The 23,949-nt window shown below is 41.0% G+C and overlaps 1 protein-coding gene across 1 annotated transcript in view; it reads left to right on the forward strand.

The window, feature by feature from the left end:
• RYR2 (ryanodine receptor 2) overlaps window positions 1–23,949 on the forward strand; it is a 1,389,277-nt gene that overhangs the window by 645,583 nt on the left and 719,745 nt on the right. The window contains 4 exon segments of the mRNA XM_033937646.1: window positions 2,054–2,270; window positions 6,040–6,144; window positions 11,816–11,919; window positions 22,249–22,332. Coding sequence (XP_033793537.1) covers window positions 2,054–2,270; window positions 6,040–6,144; window positions 11,816–11,919; window positions 22,249–22,332 — 510 coding nt within the window.

Here is a 23,949-nt window from a genome sequence, read left to right on the forward strand (position 1 = left end):
TCCTGCCTGGTAGAATATTCTGCTGTAATTCCATTTTTTAAGGATGCCCTTACTACATATATATATTTTTCTCTCTAATAGTATTATTTCTGAATGACTTTATTTTTTCACATTCTTTAAGAAATATGAAAGGTTATTTACCAACTGTTAGTGGCACGTTTACATTTTATTTATCATAGAGCCCATTGTACAGAATCTGCCCTATGACAAATAGTACACATTAATGTCATTAGCATGGGCCACTGTGGCCTAGTGGTTAGAGCTAAAGATTCACCACCCTGAGTTTGTGGGTTCAAGCCCCACGCTGTGCCTTGTGACCATAGGCAAATTACTTAATCCTCTGTTGCCCCAGGTACATTAAATAGATTGTGAGCCCACCAGGACAGATAGGGAAAAATGATTTGAGTACTTAAATGGAAACCGCTTAGACAACCTCCAATGATAGGTGGTATATAAATATAAGTGCTGAGAAAGTATATTATGTACTATTCTGTAAACAGACTGCAAGTAATGTGTAACTGTAAGGGGGTAAAAAAAATCCTGGCTTAAATTGGGGGCCACTTAAATGTTAGGACACTGAACACCACCTAAGGTCGCTAAGGGCACTTAAATTTTATAGAATCAGGGCCTAAATTTAGGCACTAGTACTGTATTTTTCGCTCCATAAAACACACTTTTTCCACCCCCAAAAAGGGGGTGGAAATAAGGGTGCGTCTTATGAAGCGAATACCACTCCCCTCCCCCCACCCCCCTGAAAGAACTGACTGCAGCCAAATGGGGAATGGCGCTGGACCATACAGGAATGCGAACAGCACATGCCTGCCTTCTGCACCACTCTGCCCGAACCGAAGAAGAGCCGTCCGGCGATGGAGACAAGCAGGAGCACGGAAAGAGGACTTTAAAAAAGATACTGGGAGGGGGGGAGTGTTGTGCCTGTGCTGTCTATGGGGGGGGGGGGGGTTGTGCCTGTGCTGCCTATGGGGGGTTGCCTCTGCTGCCAACGGTGGGGAGGGGGGTGCCTCTGATGCCTATGGGGGTGTGTGCTTCTGCTGCCTATGGGAGGTCCCTTTGCTGTCTACAGGGAAGGTGCCTATGCTGCCTACGGATTTTTCACTCTTTAAGACCCTGTCCTGGCCTACCACTAGACCACCAGAGGGAGTACAGGGCAGTGCGGAGGGAATTTTATTTCCTGGGTTTTCGTCCTCTACAGGTGGGTGCATCTTGTGGTCCAGTGCATCTTATAGAGCAAAAAATACGGTATTCCATAATGGCAATTCCACACAGATCTGCCATTGTAGAATTCACACTTAGTACACATCACCATGACAACTAACTTTGGGCGACCTTTACTGAATTCTCCTCTAAGTAAGTTGCACGCCTATGTTACCAAATACCATTGAACGCGTGGCTTGACCTTGCGTGCATAGCTATAACATTCATGCAAGTAAATGTTAGTTTTCTATAACTTGCACAATTCTGGATTCTCAAACCAGTGCCGATATCGGCGGCCGCCTTAAAAGCACCTATCTTTGCGTGAATCGTGCCTATGTAGATGCTTTGAGCTACCTAACATCACTTCTAGCATTAGCCACACCTACTTTGGCATTCGGCAGCCTAAAGTGCCTATGTAGGCGTGATTCTGGAACTGATTTTCTAGGCTCTGATATGCGCCTTGAATCTGGTTAAAAGTGCCATTTGGACACTGGTTTAAGAATCCAGGCCTTGGTGCCTAACTAGGTGACCTGTTATATAGAATGAGGGGGTTTAGGGAAGGGGATGGAATTCTGGTTTTAACTCATACATTTTTAATAATAGTTCAAGACAAGATAGGTTCTGATACAGTAGATTTTTCCTATCTCCAGAGGACATGCAGCCTATACTTATATCTGAAGAAATGGAAAATTAAGTAATTTGCCCCAAATCACAAGGAACTTCTTTGGGATTTGAACTAGGCTCTATTTTATTTACTTTTTCTCACCATATTAATATATATATTTTTTATATTGCAAAAACCTAACACATAGTCCAAATGTTCAAGTGATATATTTTTCAGAGTACGCTTTCTCCTTGGAGGTCGTCATGGGGAATTCAAATTCCTTCCCCCGCCTGGTTATGCTCCATGCTTTGAAGCTATTCTACCAAAGGAGAAACTGAAAGTGGAGCACAGCAGGGAATACAAGCAGGACCAGAACAGCACAAGAGACCTCCTGGGCCCCACAATGTCTCTTACACAAGCAGCTTTTACACCAGTTCCTGTAGATACCACTCAGGTATAAGACCTTTTCTTAGATTCATGAATATTGAAGGGTTGTTTTTCATTGTAACTACGGTATCTTGCATTTTTAGTCACTGTGGCTTAACACGGGATTTTACCACACAGTAACAGCATCTTCTAGCATGGTATCTATAGGGGGCATTCCTACTTTTCTTTTGCAGGTTACTATATACATTAACATTCAGATTAATTCACAGTACCTGCTTTCAGTTTATGCAGAAGCACTTTGCACCAGTGGCATAATGTGGGTGAGCAGCACTCGGTGGCAGTGGCACCCCTCTCTCACCCTCTTCTCCATCCCCGTGCTGTGCAACCCTTCCCCGTACCTGTTTATCTGGCACGAGCAGCCACAAACTTGATGCCTGTGTTGGCTTTAGCGCTCTCTCTGACATCACTGCCTTGGCGTGGGTCCCGGAAGTGATGTAGGAGAGAGTGCCAAAACCGACACAAATAGCAAGTTCGTGGCTGCGCACACTGAAGTTAAAAAGGGGAGGGAAGAGGCGCGAGCATGGCAGGGAGAGGAGTGGGAAGGAGGGTTAGAAAGCAGGAGGGGTGCCAGTGCCCCGAGAAAGACCTTGCCCGGGGCAGACCGCCCCCCACGCCCTCCTTACTACGCCACTGCTTAGCACCACCTGTTTAGGATGCAATAAGTGATATACAGAGTGCATTAGTGTGTTTTTATTGCGTAGCAAGGATGGGAGGTGCCTGGGGCGGTGGCACCCCCCAGCCCTCTTCTCTGTCACCCCACCACCACCTGCACCCCTTCTCCCATATTGCTTTAACTTCCTTGGCGCGTGCAGCATCTCCAACTTGCCAGCCTCAGCTCTCCCTATGACTTCACTTCCTGGTCCTGCAAGCCGGAAGTGATATCAGAAGTGGAGCTGCTGCTCTCGCCGGCGAAGAGCTAGAGGTACCGGGGGAAGGGCAAGCACACACAGTGAGGAAGGGGTGAGAATGAGTGGAGGTGTAAAAAGGAGGAGAAGTGCTGGCGCCCCGGTCCATCTCCCCTTTACTATGCCACTGATTGCACAATAAGAGCATCATATTAATTGTCAAGCGCCTTCCTCACCCACTCTCTACCCACACAACACCTTCTGATACAAAAAGCATGTAACATTCAGTTTGCCGCACACTATGAAAATCCCACAAATCCCACATTTAAGTGTTTAATGCAGCTTAGAAAAGGACCCCATAAGTTATTATAATCTTCTCTCTTCCAACTGCCTGACTAAACTATTGAAGCTATTGCAAATCATGGAGGCTATGGCAGCAAACTTAGGGATCCTTTTGCTAAGCTGTGCTAAAAAGTGACTAGCACTGTTTGTAGCGTATGGGCAGGGCCGGACTTTCCTATAGGCTAACTAGGCTTCAGCCTAGGGCCTCAAGATCAAGAGGGGCCTACATTCAAATTGTTAGCAAAATTAAAATTACACTATTCTAAAAATAATGAACACTAAAACACTGAACCGAAAATAAGGAGAAATTCTACGCATATGACTAATAAACAAACATAAAAATGTATTGGTTAAGATCAACGCGTTCAGCTCATTGGGTCTGTTCGTTTGTATATACTAGATTGCACCAAAGAATAGTTCATACGTTCACTGATTGCTAGTAACAATTCCACATTGTCGCATACAGACTTGTATCAAATAATATTCAAAGAAAATATTCAAGTGGCCTTCCCCAATGTGGAATCAATCTTACGGCTGTTTCTCAGTTTAATAGTCACTAATTGTACTGGAGAAAGGTCATTTTCAAGACTTAAAAATATCAAAAATCAATTAAGAAGCACAATGACCCAGACGAGGTTGTCTTCATTGAGTATTTTGTTCATCGAAAATTAGACCTTCAGAAAAATAGATTTTGATGAACTTATAGAAGAATTCTGTGTGAAAAAGTTTAGAAAGAAATTCTTCTAATCTACTATTTTGTTTTAAATGTATACTTGGATTGAATCAGTTCTTAAATAAAATAACTATTAACATAAAATTTAATATGATATACAAATTGATATTTTCTTTTTTGTGATCTGGATTTTGTTTGAATAAAGTTCCATTTTTGGTTTAGTTTAAGACTTAAAATTCATAATAATTCATACTTAAACTTTAAATGTTAATTATTATGAAATAAATTTATCTGAATTGAATTTGGTTTAATCTTCAATGTATTGAATATATTTAATTTAATTTGATAGAAAATATGATAATTTTTATTGTGTATTTTATTTTCATAGTCAAAGATTTTCATTATTTGAATTTTGTTTCTTTGTAAATGTTGTGTGTTATGTTTGATTAGTTATTGTTACAAGTACTATATATGGTGCTGAGAATAAATGTCCAAATAAGTGTTCTCGACTTTTTTTTATTTATTATCCGTGTCACATTTTTTTATAAAGGTTAGTACCAATAACAACATGTTTCATTTAACATATTGATATATATCACAGTAATGATGTATTTTATTATCTCTCATGTAATTTACAAACTTAAAAATGGGAGGTGAAAGGGCCTCATAAGTGGAATAGCCTAGGGCCTCTTTTCATCTAAATCTGGCCCTGCGTATGGGTTTCCCACGTGCTCAGGCTTCTTTTTAACGTGACTCTAAGACGGCCGATAGTGTCATTTTCTTATGGCCATGTGCAAATTGCAAAACTAGTGCTTGAGCCCTCAATACCACTTATTTAGTAGATGCTGAGGGCTCCTGCACTAATTGGTCATCTTGCGCCAATGCACACGTTAACCAATTAGTGCAAGGCATGTCTTCTCTGTACCCCCAAACACACCTCTTGCACTAGGGAATAAAATGTATTTTTATGGCTTGTGGGTGCCTAGCACCTTTTTTAGATGGCACTAAGCACATCAGCAGTAATCTAATCAGGCTGCTTTGCGGCCTTCTCCAGCCAGAGTGTTCTGTGTGCCGCGTTGCTGATGACATCATCAGTGATGAGGCAGAGGAATGCCCCGGCAGGAGAAGGCCATGAAGCAGCCTGATTCTGACGCAGCTGTTTGGAAGAAGGTATATCAGTCTCGCAGTCGGCGGGGTTCAGATGGGGGGGGGGAATGAAGGGTCAGCGGGAGGGGGGGATTCGAAAGATGCTGCAGGGGGGGATGGGAGGAAGGGAGGGATAGAAGCTGTGCAAGGGTTCTGCACAAGGGATGGGAGGGATTGATAGAAAGATGCTGCAGAGGGAAGGCACAAGGGGATGGGTAAGAGGGGAGGAAAGATGCCGTACATATGGGGGAGAGAAAGGAAAGAGGAAGAATTGGGGTGGAGGAGAGGAAGGGAGAGATGATCATTGTACATGAAAAAAATAAGACCTACCCCGAAAATGAGACCTAGTGCATTTTTTGGGCCTAAAGTTAATATGACAGTGTCTTATTTTGGGGGAAACATGGTAATAAACTGAATGTGCAGTGACCAGTGTACATCCCTAGCCTATACCCAGTCCAGGTAGAAATGTGCACAGGCTATATATACATACGTTCGCTTACAAATGCAAAGGGTAATTTTATAGAAATCTATTTTCTGCATGTAAAGCAATGCTTTCTGCTCAGAAAAACTTGTCAAATATTAGCTTTCACATGCTGGTTAAGTCTGAAATTGGATTTTACTTAAATGAGCTAAAGCATTTTTTAAAATACTGTATATGCTATAATGCATTTGTGCCATATTATTATAAATTGCCTCTATATTTGCCTCAATAGCTATTTGTGCAGTGCAATTACTCATGATTAACATCTTTTTTTTATTTCTTTTTCCAGATTGTGTTGCCCCCTCACCTGGAAAGAATTAGAGAAAAGCTAGCAGAAAATATCCATGAGCTCTGGGTTATGAATAAAATTGAACTTGGCTGGCAGTATGGGCCGGTATGCTGTTTTATGGTCTATATTTGTTTTTTGTAGCCTTCTTTCCAGATCTGATCAGTTCGATATTCTGAGCCATATGGTGAACCCTGTTTACATGTTGGGTGTTCTTTTATCATTTCTCTCTAAAACACTAACTATTCTCTGTACTCTTTTTAAATCTCTAATCTTATAAAGCTATATGTTGCCTGTTTACATATTGCAGCTCCATATACACTGTAAAGCGATTATTGGTCTAATACTAACATACACTTCATTATATATGTTTATGTTTATATTATATATGTTTATGTTTATATATATATAAATTCTTTGTTTTTTCATTTTTTCATTTGTTTGGACCTTCGGATATCAACTGGATCATGAGTAATGCCCAGCAATCTCTTGTCTTCATCAGTCCACTTTATTGTTTATTTACTCAAAACTCTAAAATTCATTTAATTTCATACTTATTCTTAATTTCATAACTCCATAACTATTTCTTCATTGTATTTCATTTTAGTTTACTTCATTTCCTTACTTAATGTCTTTTTCTTCTAATATAATCTTATTAATTAGCTACTTAGCTTTGAGGTTAGCTCTCAAACGTTCATCAATGCCACCTCTCCCGACATGCATGTTCCAAACAACATTTTTCTTCAGGGTCGAGGGGAACTGAAAAATATACAAAACTTTTAACATCCAACTCTCTTCTGCACTGGCTGCCAATGGAAGCGCGAATAGCGTTCAAATTTGCATGCATCTATATAAGCACTATAGCCTGAGGCTGTTATAGGGGAAAGCACCCTTCAGGGATTCAAGACAAGGTTGGATAAATTCCTACTGGAACAGAACATACACAAGTAAGGCTAGACTCAAATAAGGCACTGATCTTTGACTTAAGGGCCGCTGCATGAGCGGACTGCTGGGCACGATGGACCACTGGTCTGACCCAGCAGTGGCAATTCTTATGTTCTTAACAGAGTGCTTAATTTCAGTGAAGTGACCTAAAATGCCTAGTGCCAAATGGAGGTCATTTCACAACTTATGTTGCTACAGGGACAAAAAAGTAGACTCATTTTTCAATCTGCTGAAAACAGACTACATTGGTCAGTGTTCACTGAAGAAGGGATTGATGTGGGATCATAAGGAGTAGACATGTATACATACAGAGGGAAGTAGATCATACTCTATACACAGAAGAAAGTTTTTCCTGAAACTACTAAATCTAATAGTGGACAATATATTTGATTTAAAAGGAAGAATAGTGCCCTCTCAATCACTTCATACTCAGATCAGAAAAGACTGATCATTCTGAGTGCGATTCTTAAGGCAATACCTCTGGAAAATGAGGAAAGGAAAGTCCTTTGCTTTGTTTCTCTGGTCAAACTCAATCCCTGTTTTATAGTCATCTTCCTGACTTATTCTGGTTGGTAATGTATATTGGAAAGCAGTTGTACTATAGAAAATCAAAGTGGTTGTCTGATTTACTGTAGCAGGGTATCGTTACTTTGTACAATTCTGTTATTTCTCTCTTCTTTTTGCCAGCCAGAAATATTGAATTTACTTTGACCTTTTCAGCTTTGGAATGAATATTACAGACTTACCTTGTTTGTAAATCCCAATTCTGAAGCTTTCCAGTGAAGTGTCTTTATTCCTTTTCTGTTGCTAAGTGTCACGTGAGTGACAAGTATCAGGTACACGACAGCTTACATAGAAACATAGAAAACATAGAAAGTGACGTCAGATAAGGGCCAAGGCCCATCAAGTCAGCCCACACCAATGACCCTCCCATACCTCTCTCTGTGAAGAGATCCCACCTGTCGATCCCATTTAGTTTTAAAATCAGGCACACTGCTGGCCTCAGTTAACTGTATCGGAAGACCATTCCATCGACCACCACCCTCTCGGTGAAGAAGTATTTCCCGGTGTCGCTATGCAATGTCCCTCCCCTGATTTTCCACGGATGCCCTCGTGTTGACATGGGTTCCTTGAAGAAGAAGATATCCTCCCCCACCTCGATACGGCGCGTGAGGTATTTGAATGTTTCGATCATGTTTCCCCTCTCCCTGCGTTCCTCTAGTGAGTAGAGCTGCAATTTATTCAGCCGTTCCTCATACGGGAGATCCCTGAGCCCTGTGACCATCCGTGTGGCCATTCGCTGGACTGATTCAAGTCTCAGCACATCTTTGCGGTAATGTGGTCTCCAGAATTGTACACAGTATTCCAGATGGGGTCTCACCATGGACCTATATAATGGCATTATGACTTCGGGCTTACGGCTAACGAAACTCCTGCGTATGCAACCTATGATTTGTCTGGCCTTAGATGAAGCTTTCTCCACTTGAATAGCAGTCTTCATGTCCTCACTAATGATTACCCCTAAGTCTCGTTCCGCTACAGTTCTCTCTAGGATCTCACCATTAAGAGTGTAAGTCTTGCATGGATTTTTGTTGCCAAGATGCATGACCTTGCATGTTTTGGCGTTGAAACTTAGTTCTGGACCAATGCTCCAGTAGGAGGAGGTCGTGTGTCATACTGTCGGTCTTGGATTTAATGTCAGGCCCTGTTGTGTTCTTGCCTACTATATTGCATAGTTTGGCGTCATCAGCGAATAACGTTAATTTACCCTGAAGCCCCTCAGCCAAGTCCCTTATGAAGATGTTGAATAAGATTGGGCCCAAGACTGAGCCCTGCGGTACTCCACTGATCACCTCTGTCGTGTCGGAGGGGGAGCCATTCACCACCACCCTCTGAAGTCTACCTCCTAGCCAGTCCCCCCACCCATGTAGTCAAGGTATCACCCAAACCTATAGAGCTCATCTTGCTCAACAACCTGTGGTGTGGTACGCTATCGAATGCTTTGCTGAAATCCAAGTACACGATGTCCAGGGACTCCCCAATATCCAGCTTCCTTGTCACCCAGTCAAAGAAGCTGATCAGGTTGGATTTACAAGACCTCCCCTTTGTGATAGTATTTCATTATAGTTAATTGTGAAAAATGAACATCTATCACATTCTGCAGCTAGGAGTTCCAATTCTGACTCTGGTGCATTCAGTTTAATTTCTAGTATCCTAGCGATCAATATTCAAGGCAATTTAGTTGGGTATGAAAGGCTCCTGGCCAGTTAAAATGTTTTTGTGAGACTTTACACTGATATTTAGCAATTTTGTGGGAGGACTTGGGACAGTGTCGTTACTTATGTTAAGAAGTGCCAATAATTAGTATGTAACTACCTAAGTTAATCAAACAAATCGAACCACATAAAAAGTCCTATTTTTGTCCAGTTTCACATAGGCAGGTACATGCTGGATATCGCACTTAACTGCATAAGCAGTAGCTGGTAGTGCTGCCCGACTCACGATTCGGGTGAATAAATTTGAATCGATTTAAAACAAAAAAAAAAATTGGCCTCCCGATTCGGTGACTGACCTTCCCCCCTCGCTCCCTAAAACAGGAGCGACAGCGCTGCCTCTTGCTGGCCAGCCGCTGCCGCTCCTGCTTTAGAGGGTGAGGGGGGGGGAGGGTCAGTTGGGAAGTGCTGGTGTCCAGCTTCCCCCTGCCTCCCACGCATTCATTTACCTAATTTTAGCAGTGGAGCAGCCTGCAGAGAGGATCGCTGGTGCTAGCGATCTTTGCAAACTGCCATAGGCCTTCAGAGCTGTTTCCTCTGCCGCGATCCTGCCTCTGACATCAGAGGAGGGGTGGGACCACAGCAGATGGAAGAAAGTTCTGAAGGCCTATGGCAGCTTGCAAAGATTGCTAGCACCAGCGATCCTCTCTGCAGGCTGCTCCGCTGCTAAAATTAGGTAAATGCATGTGCGGGAGGTCAGGGGGAACACTCAGGCCTTCAGGGGTGTGTGTGTGTGTGTGTGTGCAGTCCTTCAGGGGTGGTGGTACAGGCCTTCATGGGGGACAGGCAGGCCTTTTGGGGTGGGGTACAGGCCTTCAAGGGTGGTGGTACAGGCCTTCAGGGGTGGTGGTACAGGCCTTCAGGGGGGACAGTCAGGCCTTCAGGGGTGGCAAGCCTTCGGGGGGACAGGCCTTCAAGGGGGGGTGCAGGCATTCAAGGGGGAAAAACCTTCAGAGGAGGGAGCCCTGATGTAGAAGTACAAGGAGGGAGGGAAGGGGGAGGTCAAAGAGACGTGCAAATGCCGGACTTTGGGAGGAAGAAATAATGGGTCTGAAAACAGAGGAGAGGGAGATAGATGGTGGACAATGGGATTTATGGAGGGAAGGAATAGAAAGGGAGAGAAGTTGGACACAAGGGATGTGTGGATGGGGGGGGAGGGGATAGAGATACTGAATAGGATGGTGGTTGGGAAAAGAAAGGAAGAGATGGTGGACCCTGGGGTGGTGGGGAAGGAGGGAGAGATGCTTGGTGAAAGTGTAGTTGAGAAAAGGTGGATCTGTGGATGGAGACAAAAAAAAGGAAAGATGCCAGATCTCCAGGGGAGGGAAGGGAAACTGAAGGAGAGGACAGAGATGGAAGATGGATGGTTAGCACGGAGCAAGAAGGAGACCCTGGCAAGCAAGACAACCAGAGCCTGGGACCAACAAGATTTGAATAATGACCAGACAACAAAAGGTAGAAAAAATAATTTTATTTTCTGTTTTGTGATTACAATATGTCAGAATTGAAACATGTATCCTGCCAGAGCTGGTGTTAGACCACAAACGTGAGCTATGATTTAACAGAGAGAGGAAAAGTCTTTTGTGTTTATTTTATTTACACTATAGCGCCACCAAGTGTGGTTAGGAGAAGGCAAAGGGGGTGAAGAGGCTATAAAAGGGGTGAAGAGGCTATAAAATAAACCCACCAGGATGTTTGAAAAAAACACCCAATTGGGCAGGAAAATCGAATTGAATTGAAAAATCTATTCAATAGGCTGAATCGAATGAAAATTTTTTTTCCTGAATCGGGCTGCACTTAAATGAACATTCAGGGCTCCTTTTACTATGCTGGGATAGTGGTTTTAGTGCGCGCTAAACCTTAATGCCAGCATTGAGCTGGCATTAGTTCTAGCCATTTAGCACGGGTTTAGTGCATGCTAAAATCCTGCGTGCGCTAAAAACGCTATCGCAGCTTAGTAAAAGGAGCCCTCAGTGGGGGACCTGGACATGGCAAAAAATCTAACCATTGCCAGCTGAATATTTACTCCATAATTATGTAACATCAAGGGCTCCTTTTACGAAGGCGCGCTAGGACCTTAATGCGTGGAATAGCGTGCGCTAGCCGCTACTGCCTCCTCTTGATCAGGCGGTAGTTTTTCAGCTAATGCATGCTATAGCGCACGCTAATCCGGTGCGTAAGCTAAAAACGCTAGCGCACCTTCGTAAAAGGAGCCCCAAGTCTTTATGTATGGAAACTTTCTCTCCTTGGTACATTAAAAATTGGTTTTAGTCCAATCTACATGTCATTTTTCCAGGTACTTTAGTTAGATTGTGAGCCTTCGGGACAGTAAGAGAATTTCTAAGTACCTATCTTACTTATAATTTTAATGCACCCTATTGTCTATTTTTCTGTAAACCGCTTAGAATCCTAACGGAGTTTAGCGGTATATAAGAAATAAATTACATTACATTACATTCAGTAATAGTCAAAGGCTTATTTTTCACATTTAAACTATGCAATGTTTTTTTCCTATTGTACTCTAGATATCTGGACATTGACTGTCTCATATTCCCCTGCAGGTTAGAGATGACAACAAAAGACAACACCCATGTTTGGTGGAGTTCTCAAAACTTCCGGAACAAGAGCGAAACTACAATTTACAGATGTCACTTGAGACACTGAAGTAAGTTACTGGCAGATTACCATTGACAGCAGTAAATATTTGTCATTAAAGCAAGAGTTTTCTCGGAGGACTTGCGAGTGCCAAAATATGAAATCATATGTTACTAATGCCATTTGTTGAAATGGAATTTTATTTCTAAACGAGAGAGTCATCTCTTGATATTAGAATAAAAATCATAAGAGAACTGGATTTTACAGGCTGTTCTCTCTGCTCAATGTAAATGTTAGGCATTATAATTTATCAAATTATACCATGAATCCTTTTTCGTGTTTGTCAGCAGTGATATTCATTTTTCAATAGATTTGCTAGAAGGGAGGAAGGTAGAGAAAAGAGGAGGAAGAGACTATCAAATATTTATCAATTTATGTATCCAGATTAATGATATGGGTGTTTAATGTGAGTGCACGATTATGAATCAATTGGTGAGTGTCCACAAGGGTCACCGCTTTCCCCACTGCTTTTCAATATCTACATGTCCTCATTAGGTGTGAAACTAACCCAACTAGGAATAAAACTATTCAGCTACGCAGATGACCTTTACGATCATCATCCCATTCACCAACTCCATCTCGGAAACCATTCCCAAGGCATCCGATGCCATAAATGAGATGGAACAATGGATGAGAGATTTCAAGCTCAAGCTCAACCCAGAAAAAACAAAATTCTTCGTTGCCTCCCCTCACCCGCTTGACAATAAAACCCCACTATGCATCAATAAACTCAACTACCCTATTCAGCCCACCATGAAAATACTAGGTGTTATTCTAGACCAATGCCTAACAATGAAGGAACAAGTGGATTCCCTATTCAGAAAAGGTTTACTTACTCTCTGGAAACTCAGAACCATTAAATCATACTTCGATACGTCAACATTCAGAATCCTAGTGCAATCCCTCATACTGAGTCAGCTTGACTACTGCAACATCGCCTATCTAGCAATCTCACAAAAGAATATGAGACGTCTCCAAATAATGCAAAATGCTGCGGTCAGACTTATCTTCGGGCTGAAGAAATTCGACCACGTGACACCCTACTATCGGCAGCTGCACTGGCTATCAATGGAAGCCCGAGTAAGGTTTAAATTTGCCTGCCTCTGCTTCAAAGTACTATACGGCCTGACCCCCAAGTACATAACGGACCTTTTCGCATTTTCTAATAACAAACTCATGAGAAACACACACCCAAAACTCATTTCCCCTCCAGTTAGAGGCTGCAAAATGAAAAAAACACCACGAACATCTTCTCTCTCACCAAGCAGTCCTATGGGACAAAGACCTAGACCAACTGCTTTCGCCCACTACATATGGGGAATTCAAGAAACGCCTAAAAACATATCTGTTCCAGAAATACCTAAACAATTGACCCGCTCTCCCTCTCCCTCCCCCCTCCCTATTCCACCTGAACTTACAGCACTGTTATAAATATAATCTGTTATCTTCATCTTATCGTAACTTTACATTGCTATTTATCCCCTGTCGGACATTACCTACTAAAATGTACATATTACATTTTCGCTCAGCAAATTGTATTTCTATACTATTGCCTCCTGAGGTCTCTGATCTCTGTATTTCCTCTGAATATCTACTTATTGTATTTCGCTGAATGTCCAGCACTCTTGATTGTAAACCGCCTAGAAGTCGCAAGATTGTGGCGGTATAGAAGAATAAAGTTATTATTATTGCACAATTTCACCTGGGCAATTTCAGCTGTATACAGTGTATTGTTTCTAGCAAGAAAAGGTTCTGGTACTCAAATACCAGGCCATTCTTCTGGAGTGGAGTGATCACTGATGGACCCACCCCACAGTAGCTAGGCCCCCTGCAATCTGCCACAGAATCCATGAAGAGGCAGCACTGAGTGTGCAGAAGCTGAGCTCTTTGGGGACCACGGGTCATTTTTATCAAGCAATGGAAAATGTATCGGTACTCAGTACCCCCTTCAACAAAAGCCCTGGCTGTATATACCCTATAGAGCTCTGAAAAATTTGCATAAAGAGCATGATCGCCCAATTTAACATACAAAATGAGAAGATATTCTGCCCAATATTCAGCCAGCAAGAGCTCCTGGTCAGCTTAATAGTGCTAAGTCACTAATTGCCAATAGTCAGTGAGAGATTAGCCAGGTATCTCCTGCTAAATATCCCAATTACCGGATTGCCCGATCACTGGCCATGTCGTGTGACATAGCTGGTCAGTGCTAATATTCATTGGCTGACCAGCTAGATCTAGCAGCCACATAGATCCACCTAAAAAGCAGGTCTATCTTTGGCTATTATTTAGCCAGCCAGCTGATGAATATTGTCTTGGCCAGCTATGTCAAAAGCGATTGAACTTAACCCAGAAATTCAGTGCTGGTGGCTGAATATGGCTCATGTGCCGAATTTCCGGGTTCGCCATTGACTGCAGGAGATAGCCAAGCTGCCTCCCATGTTTTGAATATCGGGCCCATTGTTCTGTAAAAGAGAAAAGATAAAATAATTCTATCAGAAACTAAAGTTCCCTTTCCCTTAATCTTTCAACTAGGGAAAGCGACAACAGTGGCCAAGATGGCACCTCTCTCCCCCCCCCCCCCCCACATAGGGGGTGAATATATCAATATGGACATATGGACTACTTTACCACAAGTCATGCTATTGTACCACAGGATCCCATTTTATTCAATCAGACCCTGTCTTAAAATAGCACAAATTGTAGGAAATAATCCATTTTAACAGTAGTCTATATAGCTTTCCCTTTAATATTGGAAAACATTACATGTACAGGCCACATTGTATTTTAAATATATTCGTTTCTATCCATCTAAAGCAGTTGTTTCTCTCTGATATTATTCAATTATTTATTCTTGCCCTATAGATTTGACAGTGAGCAAATCAATAGAGAAGCTACTAAAGGGTTAATAAAGTGATTGAAAAATGTGGGGATGGGGAAAGATGGAGGGAATGGATGAGTAAGACAGGGAAACAGAGCTATTATACTTTTGTCTGGGAATAGCAGGAGACAAGAAGATGTTATAATGACAATAATTAGAGACTGGGATGGCTTAATGCGGCAATAAGCACTGGTGAGACAAGAGGAAGAGGAGAAGGAAGGACTATACGAGAGAAGAAGTTAAACTACTCATAATAGAGTTTTTCTGGTCTTTGGGGGAAGGAAGAAACAGGTGGCTGGGAGCAGGCTTGGGGGGGGAGGTCTAAAAAAATTCTAATGAAGAAATGACTGTAACAGCTCTGCAGTTTGGAAAACATAGAGATCGAGTACTTTATGTTTATTAATGTTTGTTTATTAAAATTCTTTATATACCGCTCAATTTGCCAAATAGGATCAAAACGGTTAACAATATAATCCAATCAAAGTAATAAAAAGAACTCCATTTAAAAATAGGAGAGACAAAACAAAAAATAAACTAACCCCCTGTTTTACTAAGGTGCGCTAAGCTTTAACGCGTCCATAGACTAACATGCATGCGTTAGCGTTTAGCGCGCGTTAAAAAGCATAGATCACCTTAGTAAAAGCCCTAAATATCATACGTCTATCATACAAAATATTTACTACATTCTTCAATAAAAAAATAAAGATAAATAAAGATTACAATAAAATAATGCAGTTTGAAGTACTGAGTTCAAGTCCTATCAATTAAAAAAGGCCAGTTGAAAGTAATGGGCCTTTAAATGCATTTTAAAACTGGTTTTGCGATCGTCATTACAGGATTGGTATGTTTAGTGAATCTAATCCCAAATCCTTTAGTAACCACAGAAGAGACCTGTTCTTCAAAGTTCAGATGACAGTCAATCATAATCCCCAGGTATCAAAGCTATTCACCATTTTAATGCAGTGTTGGTTCAAAGATAAATTCACTTTAGGCATTTCTCTATCCCTTGAAATACAGAATGCTACTATTTTTGGTCATGTTTAACACCAATTTGTGTTCTATACTTTTTAAACAATCCAGCAATGGATCCAAATATAATGTTTATGGAGATAACCTATAAACCAGTAAAATGTTGTCAGCCTAAATATAAGTACTAATTCACATTTCCTAAATTAATCATGCAAGGGGACTCAGAAATATGTTAAAAAGGATCGGTGATAAAGCTGAACCCTTTGGTACCCCCACTGTCTAACAATCTTTCCCGAGATGTTGATCCACCTGCAATTACCTGAAAAGTACGACCTTGAAGAAAAGATGAAAACCAATTTAGAATAGTCCCTTGTAAACCTATTTCTTCCAGAAAATTCAATTAAAGTTTATGGTCAACCAAATCAAAAGCTGAACTTAAATCTAATGATACCACCGTAGCAAAATTCCCGCTATTTAAGATAGAATGTACCTAATTTATGAAACCTGTTAGTACAGTCTCAGTACTATGCATATTCTGAAATCCAGCTTGTCTTGGATTCAACACATTAGTTAATTCAATGTAAGATACTAACTCTTCCAAAACTATCCTTTCTGTTAATTTTGCTAAGAAACCAAGATTAGAAACTTTTCTATAACTTGCCGGATTCAATACATCTAGATTATTATTCTTTAAAATGGGTCTAATCACCTTTTTCCTACATGCTGGTACCTCCCTATTTCTTAAACTTATGTATGAAATGCTGGGTATAATGTGCTGCATTGCATATAGTAATAAATCTACAAAGCTTAATTCAGTTCACATTTGACACTAACTTGTTTTTATTATTAATCAAAAGAAACATTATGGGGGAAGTCATCAATGTTTGCTACTGTTAAGATGGGTTATTTTGTCACAAGTCATGCTATTTTAACATAGGGGCCCATTTTATCCAGTGAGACCCTGTACTAAAATAGCATGTCTTGTGATAAAATAGCCTTTCTTAACAGCAGCAAATATTGATGAATTCTCCCTTATTTTCCTCATCTTCTGATTTACTATAGATTTACTATAGATCAGTGGTTCCCAACCCTGTCCTGGAGGAACACCAGGCCAATTGGGTTTTCAGGCTAGCCCTAATGAATATGCATGAAGCAAATTTGCATGCCTATCACTTCCATCATATGCAAATCTCTCTCATGCATATTCATTAGGGCTAGCCTGAAAACCCGATTGGCCTGGTGTTCCTCCAGGACAGGGTTGGGAATCACTGCTATAGATTGTAAGCCCTTGAGGGACAGATATTTGTAGTGTAGCTGAATGTAACTTACCTTTTTTTACATTACATTACATTAATGACTTCTATTCCGCCCATACCTTGCAGTTCTGGGCGGATTACAAAAGAAGCAGCTGGACATTTCCAGGAGGATTACAAGAAGATTGGAGAATTACAATTTAGGGTTTAGGATGCAGAAAAGATGACTGGGCTATTCCAGTAGATTTACAATTTGGGGAGCTGTACAAATATGAGATAGTGCAATTCCAGTAAATATACAATGTGGGAGGCAGTTGACATGCTTGAGGCTTTGAAGAAAAAGAATAACTGGAGATGAGGAGAGGTTAGGAGGGGAATACACAGAGGGGAAAACCAGGGTTAGAGTTAAGACATCTGGATAAATTTTTTGAATAGCAGGGTTTTGATTTCTTTTCCAAAAGATTTGAGGTCGCTCGTTGTTATCAGCAAGTTAGAGATGGTATGGTCAAGTTTCACTGCTTGCGTCGCTAGTAGGCTGTCAAACATCTTCTTGCGCTGAGTGCCTTTGAGTGGGGGGTAGGTAAATGGGGTCTGGGGTCTTTTTTGTCTAGTAGTGAGGTTTTGGTTCTGGTTCAGGCAGTTGTTTAGGTAAATGGGGGTTGTGCCATTTATTGCTTTGAATAATTTGAAGTTTTCCAATTTTTAAAATTTCCATAAAGATAAAGAAATGGATGATAAAAACAAATATTTGCACCACAGGATATAATACCATCATCCATAAGTCCACATCACAAGGAGAAAGGAAGAAAAAGCATCTTTTGTAAATATAAGAAAAAAAAATTAAAAGAAAAATTTTCACAAATAAAACTCAATTCGGTCAATGACTCTAGGGTTATGCCAGTTTTCAGAGGGAAGATTTTCAGAGGCAGGAGATAAATCAGGCATAGATGTTATTTAAAAACAGCATCTTGGAAGTCCAGACCAAATGTATTCCATAGATTTAAAAAGGTAGAAGGAAAGGCCAAACAACATCCATCATGGTTGAAAGGTGAGGTGACAGAAGCTATTAGAGCCAAAAAATACCTTTCAAAAAATGGGAAAAGGAGTCATATGAAGAAAACAGGAAGCAGCATAAGGAATGGCAAGTTAGATGCAAGGCATTGAGAAAGAAAAATAAGAGAATTTGAAAAGAAGCTTGCTGTAGTGACAAAAATTCATAATTAAAGCTTTTTAAGGTACTTTAGAAGCAGAAAACCTGTGAGAAAGTTCAACTAATAATCAAAATATAGTGACATAATAAATGATGGCAGATAGTCTGCCCAACAGTCACATTCATTATCAAGACAATGTTGAACCATCAATGTAGTAATTATTCATTTTACTTGCTAAGTTCCCCTATAAGATGTCTTCCTCTCACCCCGAGATAGGAAAGACCTGTTCTCAGACAATATGAATGTAGTATACGATATGCAGACTTGCTCCCGATCCATTTTGCTGCATATGGACACAGACCATAGAAGTCCGTCCAGCATCAGCTACACTGCCCCACTGCTGAAGTCATTGTCAGAGTTAATTCCAGCCTGCCCTGATCTGTCTTGCCATATACTGGACACAGAGAGGGAAATTCTATAAGAGGCACATAAATAAATAGATGCCCGAAGTTAGGTGTATAACTTAATTAGTAAATTGGCTTCAATTATGAGCTTTAACAAGCTCACAATTGAAAAAAAAAAAAAATTAATTGGATAGGTGTTTCTCTTCTTAAGCACGAATCTACAAAAGATAGGTGCCTTTTGCATGGCACATAGCAGCGTCTAACTCCAAAGTAGGCATGTTTAGGGGCAGAGAAGGACTTAGGTACCACTAGGTGTGATTCTCTAAAGGCCTTAGGCACCTCATTAAAGGTGTCTAAATTTTAAGTTAGGCATGATTCTGTAATAGGCGCTTAAGTGTGATTGACAAGAGATAGGCGTCTACATTATAGGCGCTTATCTTTTTAGATGCCATTTACAGAACTTCCCCAAGAACATGCAGCACTGACTTCACTTCCCCACTGCTGGGGCTTTGGTTTAAGCATCACTCCTGCGCATCACAAACAAAGTTATAGTTGTTGAGTTTTGTGTTGATGCTGTCCTCTTTCTATTTAAGGATCCTTTGTGTCTATCCCACACATTTTTTAAATCTGTCACTGTTTTTGCCTCCATCACCTCTACAGGGAGGGAACTCCAGGCATCTATTACCCTCTTCGTGAAAAAGTATTTCCTGACGTTAGTCCTAAGTCTTCCACCCTGCAACCTCATATTATGTCCTAGTTTTACCATTTCTCCATCTGTGGAAAAGATTTGACTGTAGATTAATACCATTCAAGTATTTAAACATCTGTATCATATCTCTTCTATTCTTTCTTTCCTCTAGGGCAGGGGTAGGCAATTCCGGTCCTTGAGAGCCACAGGCAGGTCAGGTTTTCAGGATATCCACAATGAATATATATATGTGATGGAGTTGTATGCACTGCCTCCTTGAGATGCAAATCCATTCCATGCATATTTATTGTAGATATCCTGAAAACCTGGCCTACCTGTGGCTCTCGAGAACCGGAATTGCTTACCCTTGCTCTAGGGTATACATATTCAGGTATTCAAACTCCTTCTCATATGTCTTTTGGCGCAATCCCGATATCATTTTCATCACCTTCCTCTAGACTGCTTCAAGTTGTCTTACACCCTTAGCAAGATACTGCCTCTGTGACATGTCGGGTGGGGTGTTGGGGTTGTCGGGATAGGATGGTGGGGTGTCGGGATGGGGGGGGAGGTTTGGGGATGTCAGTGTCATGTCAGCTTGGAAGAGCTATTTTATGCCTATTCTGATGGTTACTCTTCTCAAACATAGGCATCTCAAGCTGCAAAGTTTACCAAACGAGAGAGAGAAAATGTGCACATTTAGTAGTGATATAAAAATGATGATTAGTAGTATCAGGGCTAAAGAGTCACTATGGGGGGTGAGGGGGATTCATCAAAGATGCAGTAAAAGTTTGACCTTTAATGCACCTTGATGCTCCACAGGACTCAGCAATCTACAGGATCCCATTTTAGAGGAATAATGGTGCTTGTGAGTCACCTTGGAAACAGCTTTATTCCCGCAATCACTGCAAAGCCACAGCCGCCTTCTTCCAGACTTGCAAAGCTGGTTCCACCAAGCTCCCAGGAACCCTAGCAATATTCATGTGATACTACTTCTAGGGGCACTGTTTGAAAGCCGAAGCAGCACAGGGCAGGAACAATTGGGCATTGCTGCTGTTGAAGAATCCCTGGACCTCCAGATGATCCCTTCCGGACTCCCAAATGACTCCTCTAGAGGTTACTGGGAGCCTGATAGAATCGGCTTTGCAGGCCTGGGAGAATCAGGATGCCTGGATAACCCCTTGTTCCACCAATGAAATTGAAAGGTAGGTGGGTTGAGGTGAATGCTACCAGGGGAAGGGTTACCAGGAGCCTGGGGGAAACCATCCCTGCAGGCCTGGGAGCATCAGGTTGCATCTTTGTCGCCCAATGTTCCTGTATGTTAAAATAATCCCATAAATAAACGGATTATTTTACTGTGAGTTTAGAGCCCTAACTTGATTTGTGACTTGTGTATCGCCAGAAGTCACATTAGGGTATTTGCATAATAATGAGCTGCAAAACATGCATTTACACATTTTGCATCTCATTATTATCTAACCCACAGTGACTCAATTATCACCACAGTATTTCTAGTCAAGTGGCGTTAAGGGCCAAATAGTATGCGTTAGGGCCCTAATGCTGCTTGATGAATCCCCAAACAAAAACAAAGAGAACTGCAGACAATGTACAAAGATGCAGGCTAAATTTATTGTACCAAAGCTTGATGAATCCCCACCCAAAATCCTTTGTAGGCTCTGACAGTACAAAGCTGGGGGTGATGTACATCTGTAACATGCATCATCAGAGCAAATTGTTCAAACAGTGGATATTACTGTATTAGGAAGGCCAGATGAAGGTAAAATGTTTTTTGGTTTATTGAACCAGATTTATGAAATAAACTCCCCATAGATTTAAGGTTGGAAACCATTCTTATGGCATTCAGGAAAAAAAAATTAAATGTGTTTGTTTCCTTGTATTTAGGAGGTTTGGTAGATTGATCAGGCCTTCTTAAGATAATGTAGAATGTTTATGCTTCTGTTCTTTCTTTCTGCTTTTTCTACAACTGTTTTCTTACTTTTATTGCTTTTATATAATCTGTAAATTATTTTGAATGAATTTTTTTAAATCGGGAAAATACTATGGGCTCTTTTTACTAAGGTGCGCTATCGTTTTTAGCGCGTGCAAACCATGCGCTAAACGAGAAATACTAATGCAACTCTATGGAGGCGTTAGCGTTTAGCGCATGCGGCATTGTAGTACACACTAAAACCGCTAGCGCACCTTAGTAAAAGGAGCCCTATATAAATTTAAATAAATAAAAATAAATGTTTTAAATGGAAATGAACACACAAACTAAGACTGTACAACTATAACCAGTTTTTCTTTACCTGACAGATTTGACACACAATTTCAAGTAAAGCTCAATAATTCTACTGTGTACAAAAAGAGTTCCAACGTAACTGCAGTAGATGTCAGTATCCAGAAAAACAAAAAAATACTGCAGAAACGATGTACTTGATAACAAGTCTTTAGATTAACCGTTGTGTAGATGTGGTGCCAACTGTATGATGAGTTGACCGGGACCTAATACAGTCCGTGTTTCGACAAACACGTCTTCCTCAGGGGTTCAATGCAAGAATGGGCAAGTCACAACATCGGCTACTCGCTGAAATGCAGCTTGGTCAGATTTTCCAGGACTTCTTCCAGTTCTGGATTTTATACATTACTGTGGCTGTCCCATTCTTGCATTGGACCCCTGAGGAAGACATGTTTGTCACAACATGGATCGTGTTGGGTCCCGGTCATCTCATCATACAATTGGCACCACATCTACACAATGGCTATTCATTTCAATAAAAACTTTTCATCAAGTACATCGCTTCTGCAGTATTTCTTTGATTTTTTTTTTTTTGTTTGTTTTTCTCAATAATTCTACTAACAGAGAGGAAAAGAGGCAATGAAAATCTTTATCTTATTTCCCATATGCCATTTATTTTTGTACTGTATATTGTATCTGACACCAGCTACTGAAATGGTACAGAAAATAATTCTGCCTTTCTTTCATTTTTGTGTTCTAGAACCCTCTTGGCATTAGGCTGTCATGTGGGAATTACTGACGAACATGCTGATGAAAACGTGAAAACTCTGAAACTTCCCAAAAAGTAAGATTGGAGGACATGTTTAGATATCTTCAAAGAGTCATTGTACGAGGGGTGCTGAAACGTTCTTAGCCCAACCAAGAAGAGAATGACGTGGAGCCATGAAACTTACATGCTATTCCACATATTGACACCTAGGTTCAACATACTTAGCACATCATGTCTGAAGTTTCTGTAACCCTTCCAAAAAATACTTTGATGTCTGGTCACTGAAATACTGATCTGCTGCTGCAATCACCTCCAAATCACTCAAACTCTCTTTTTAAGGTTTGAAAACAGAAAACAGTCAGATGGAGCAAGATCTGGTGAGTAGGATGGATGGTCTGTGCTCTGAAACCCCAATTGCATCAAGATATCCATCGTTTTGCCAGCCTTGTGAGCAGGTGTATGCATTGTTCCTCTTCTTTTTTCTTTCAATGCTTCCTCTAATCAGCACAGCAAGTTATAGTAGTATTCTACATTAACTGTTTGGCTTCTTGGAAGATGGCCATTACAACTCCTTCCCGATCCCAAAACATTGTGGCCATGACCTTTCCTGCTGACTTTTGGATATTGAATTTCCTTGGCCTTGGAGAACCTGAGTGCCGTCATTGCATGGACTGTTGTTTTGCCTCAGGATCATAGTGGTGTAATCATGTTTCATCAACAGCAACTAGTTGTCCCCAAAAAGTTGGCACCAGTTTGCTGAAAATGCTGCTATATTATGTTGAAAGTGCCCATTCAATGTCAAACATTTGGGCACCCACTTCATTTAAACATTTAGGCTGACCATTTCTGCATACCCAGCTGCTCATGAATTGTACATCCAACATGTTCCCTGGATATTTGCAGTGTCTCAACAAATGTTTTAGCCAATATTTGCTGATCTGCCAAAATCAGATCATGGATATGGTCAGCAATTTCAGGCATCAACACTGAAGCCTTCCAGACCTCACTGCATCTTTGGTCTCAAAATCTCCACTGCACACCACTTCTTCACTATGGAGTATGATGGGCATTTGTCACTCAATTATTACACCATACATCCCTTTGGTGTTTTCTTCAGCAGGAATAGGAACTTCATTATAGCTCAGGGTTCCACAATCAATTCAAATACCTCACGGGCCGTATCGATGTAGAAGAAGATATCTTCTTTTTCAAAGGTCTGACGGCGACAAGAGGACATCCATGGAAAATCAGGGGCGGGAAATTGCACGGCGACACCAGGAAATACTTTTTCACCGAAAGAGTGGTTGATCGCTGGAATAGACTTCCACTTCAGGTGATCGAGGCAAGCAGCGTGCCTGATTTTAAGAAGAAATGGGATCGTCAGTGGGATCTCTGCACAGAGATAAATAGGGGAGGGTCATTGGGGTGGGCAGACTAGATGGGCCGCGGCCCTTATCTGCCGTCTTTTTCTATGTTTCTATGTTTCTATTTGAAACAGTGTCAAAACATAGCATTATGATTCAGCAAATTGGCACTTTGTAAAATAAAATAACATTCTTTTCAGCTACAGTGGCAAAATAATGTTCGGAATATAGGAAGTTGGTTGGGCTAAGAACTTTTCAACACTCCTTCGTATGAATCTGAAGGAAGGGGTACTAAAAGGAAATGTGAGAAAATACTCCTGACTGAGAG

This window comes from Geotrypetes seraphini, chromosome 3 (assembly GCF_902459505.1).
Source record: "Geotrypetes seraphini chromosome 3, aGeoSer1.1, whole genome shotgun sequence".
Lineage (NCBI taxonomy): Eukaryota > Metazoa > Chordata > Amphibia > Gymnophiona > Dermophiidae > Geotrypetes > Geotrypetes seraphini.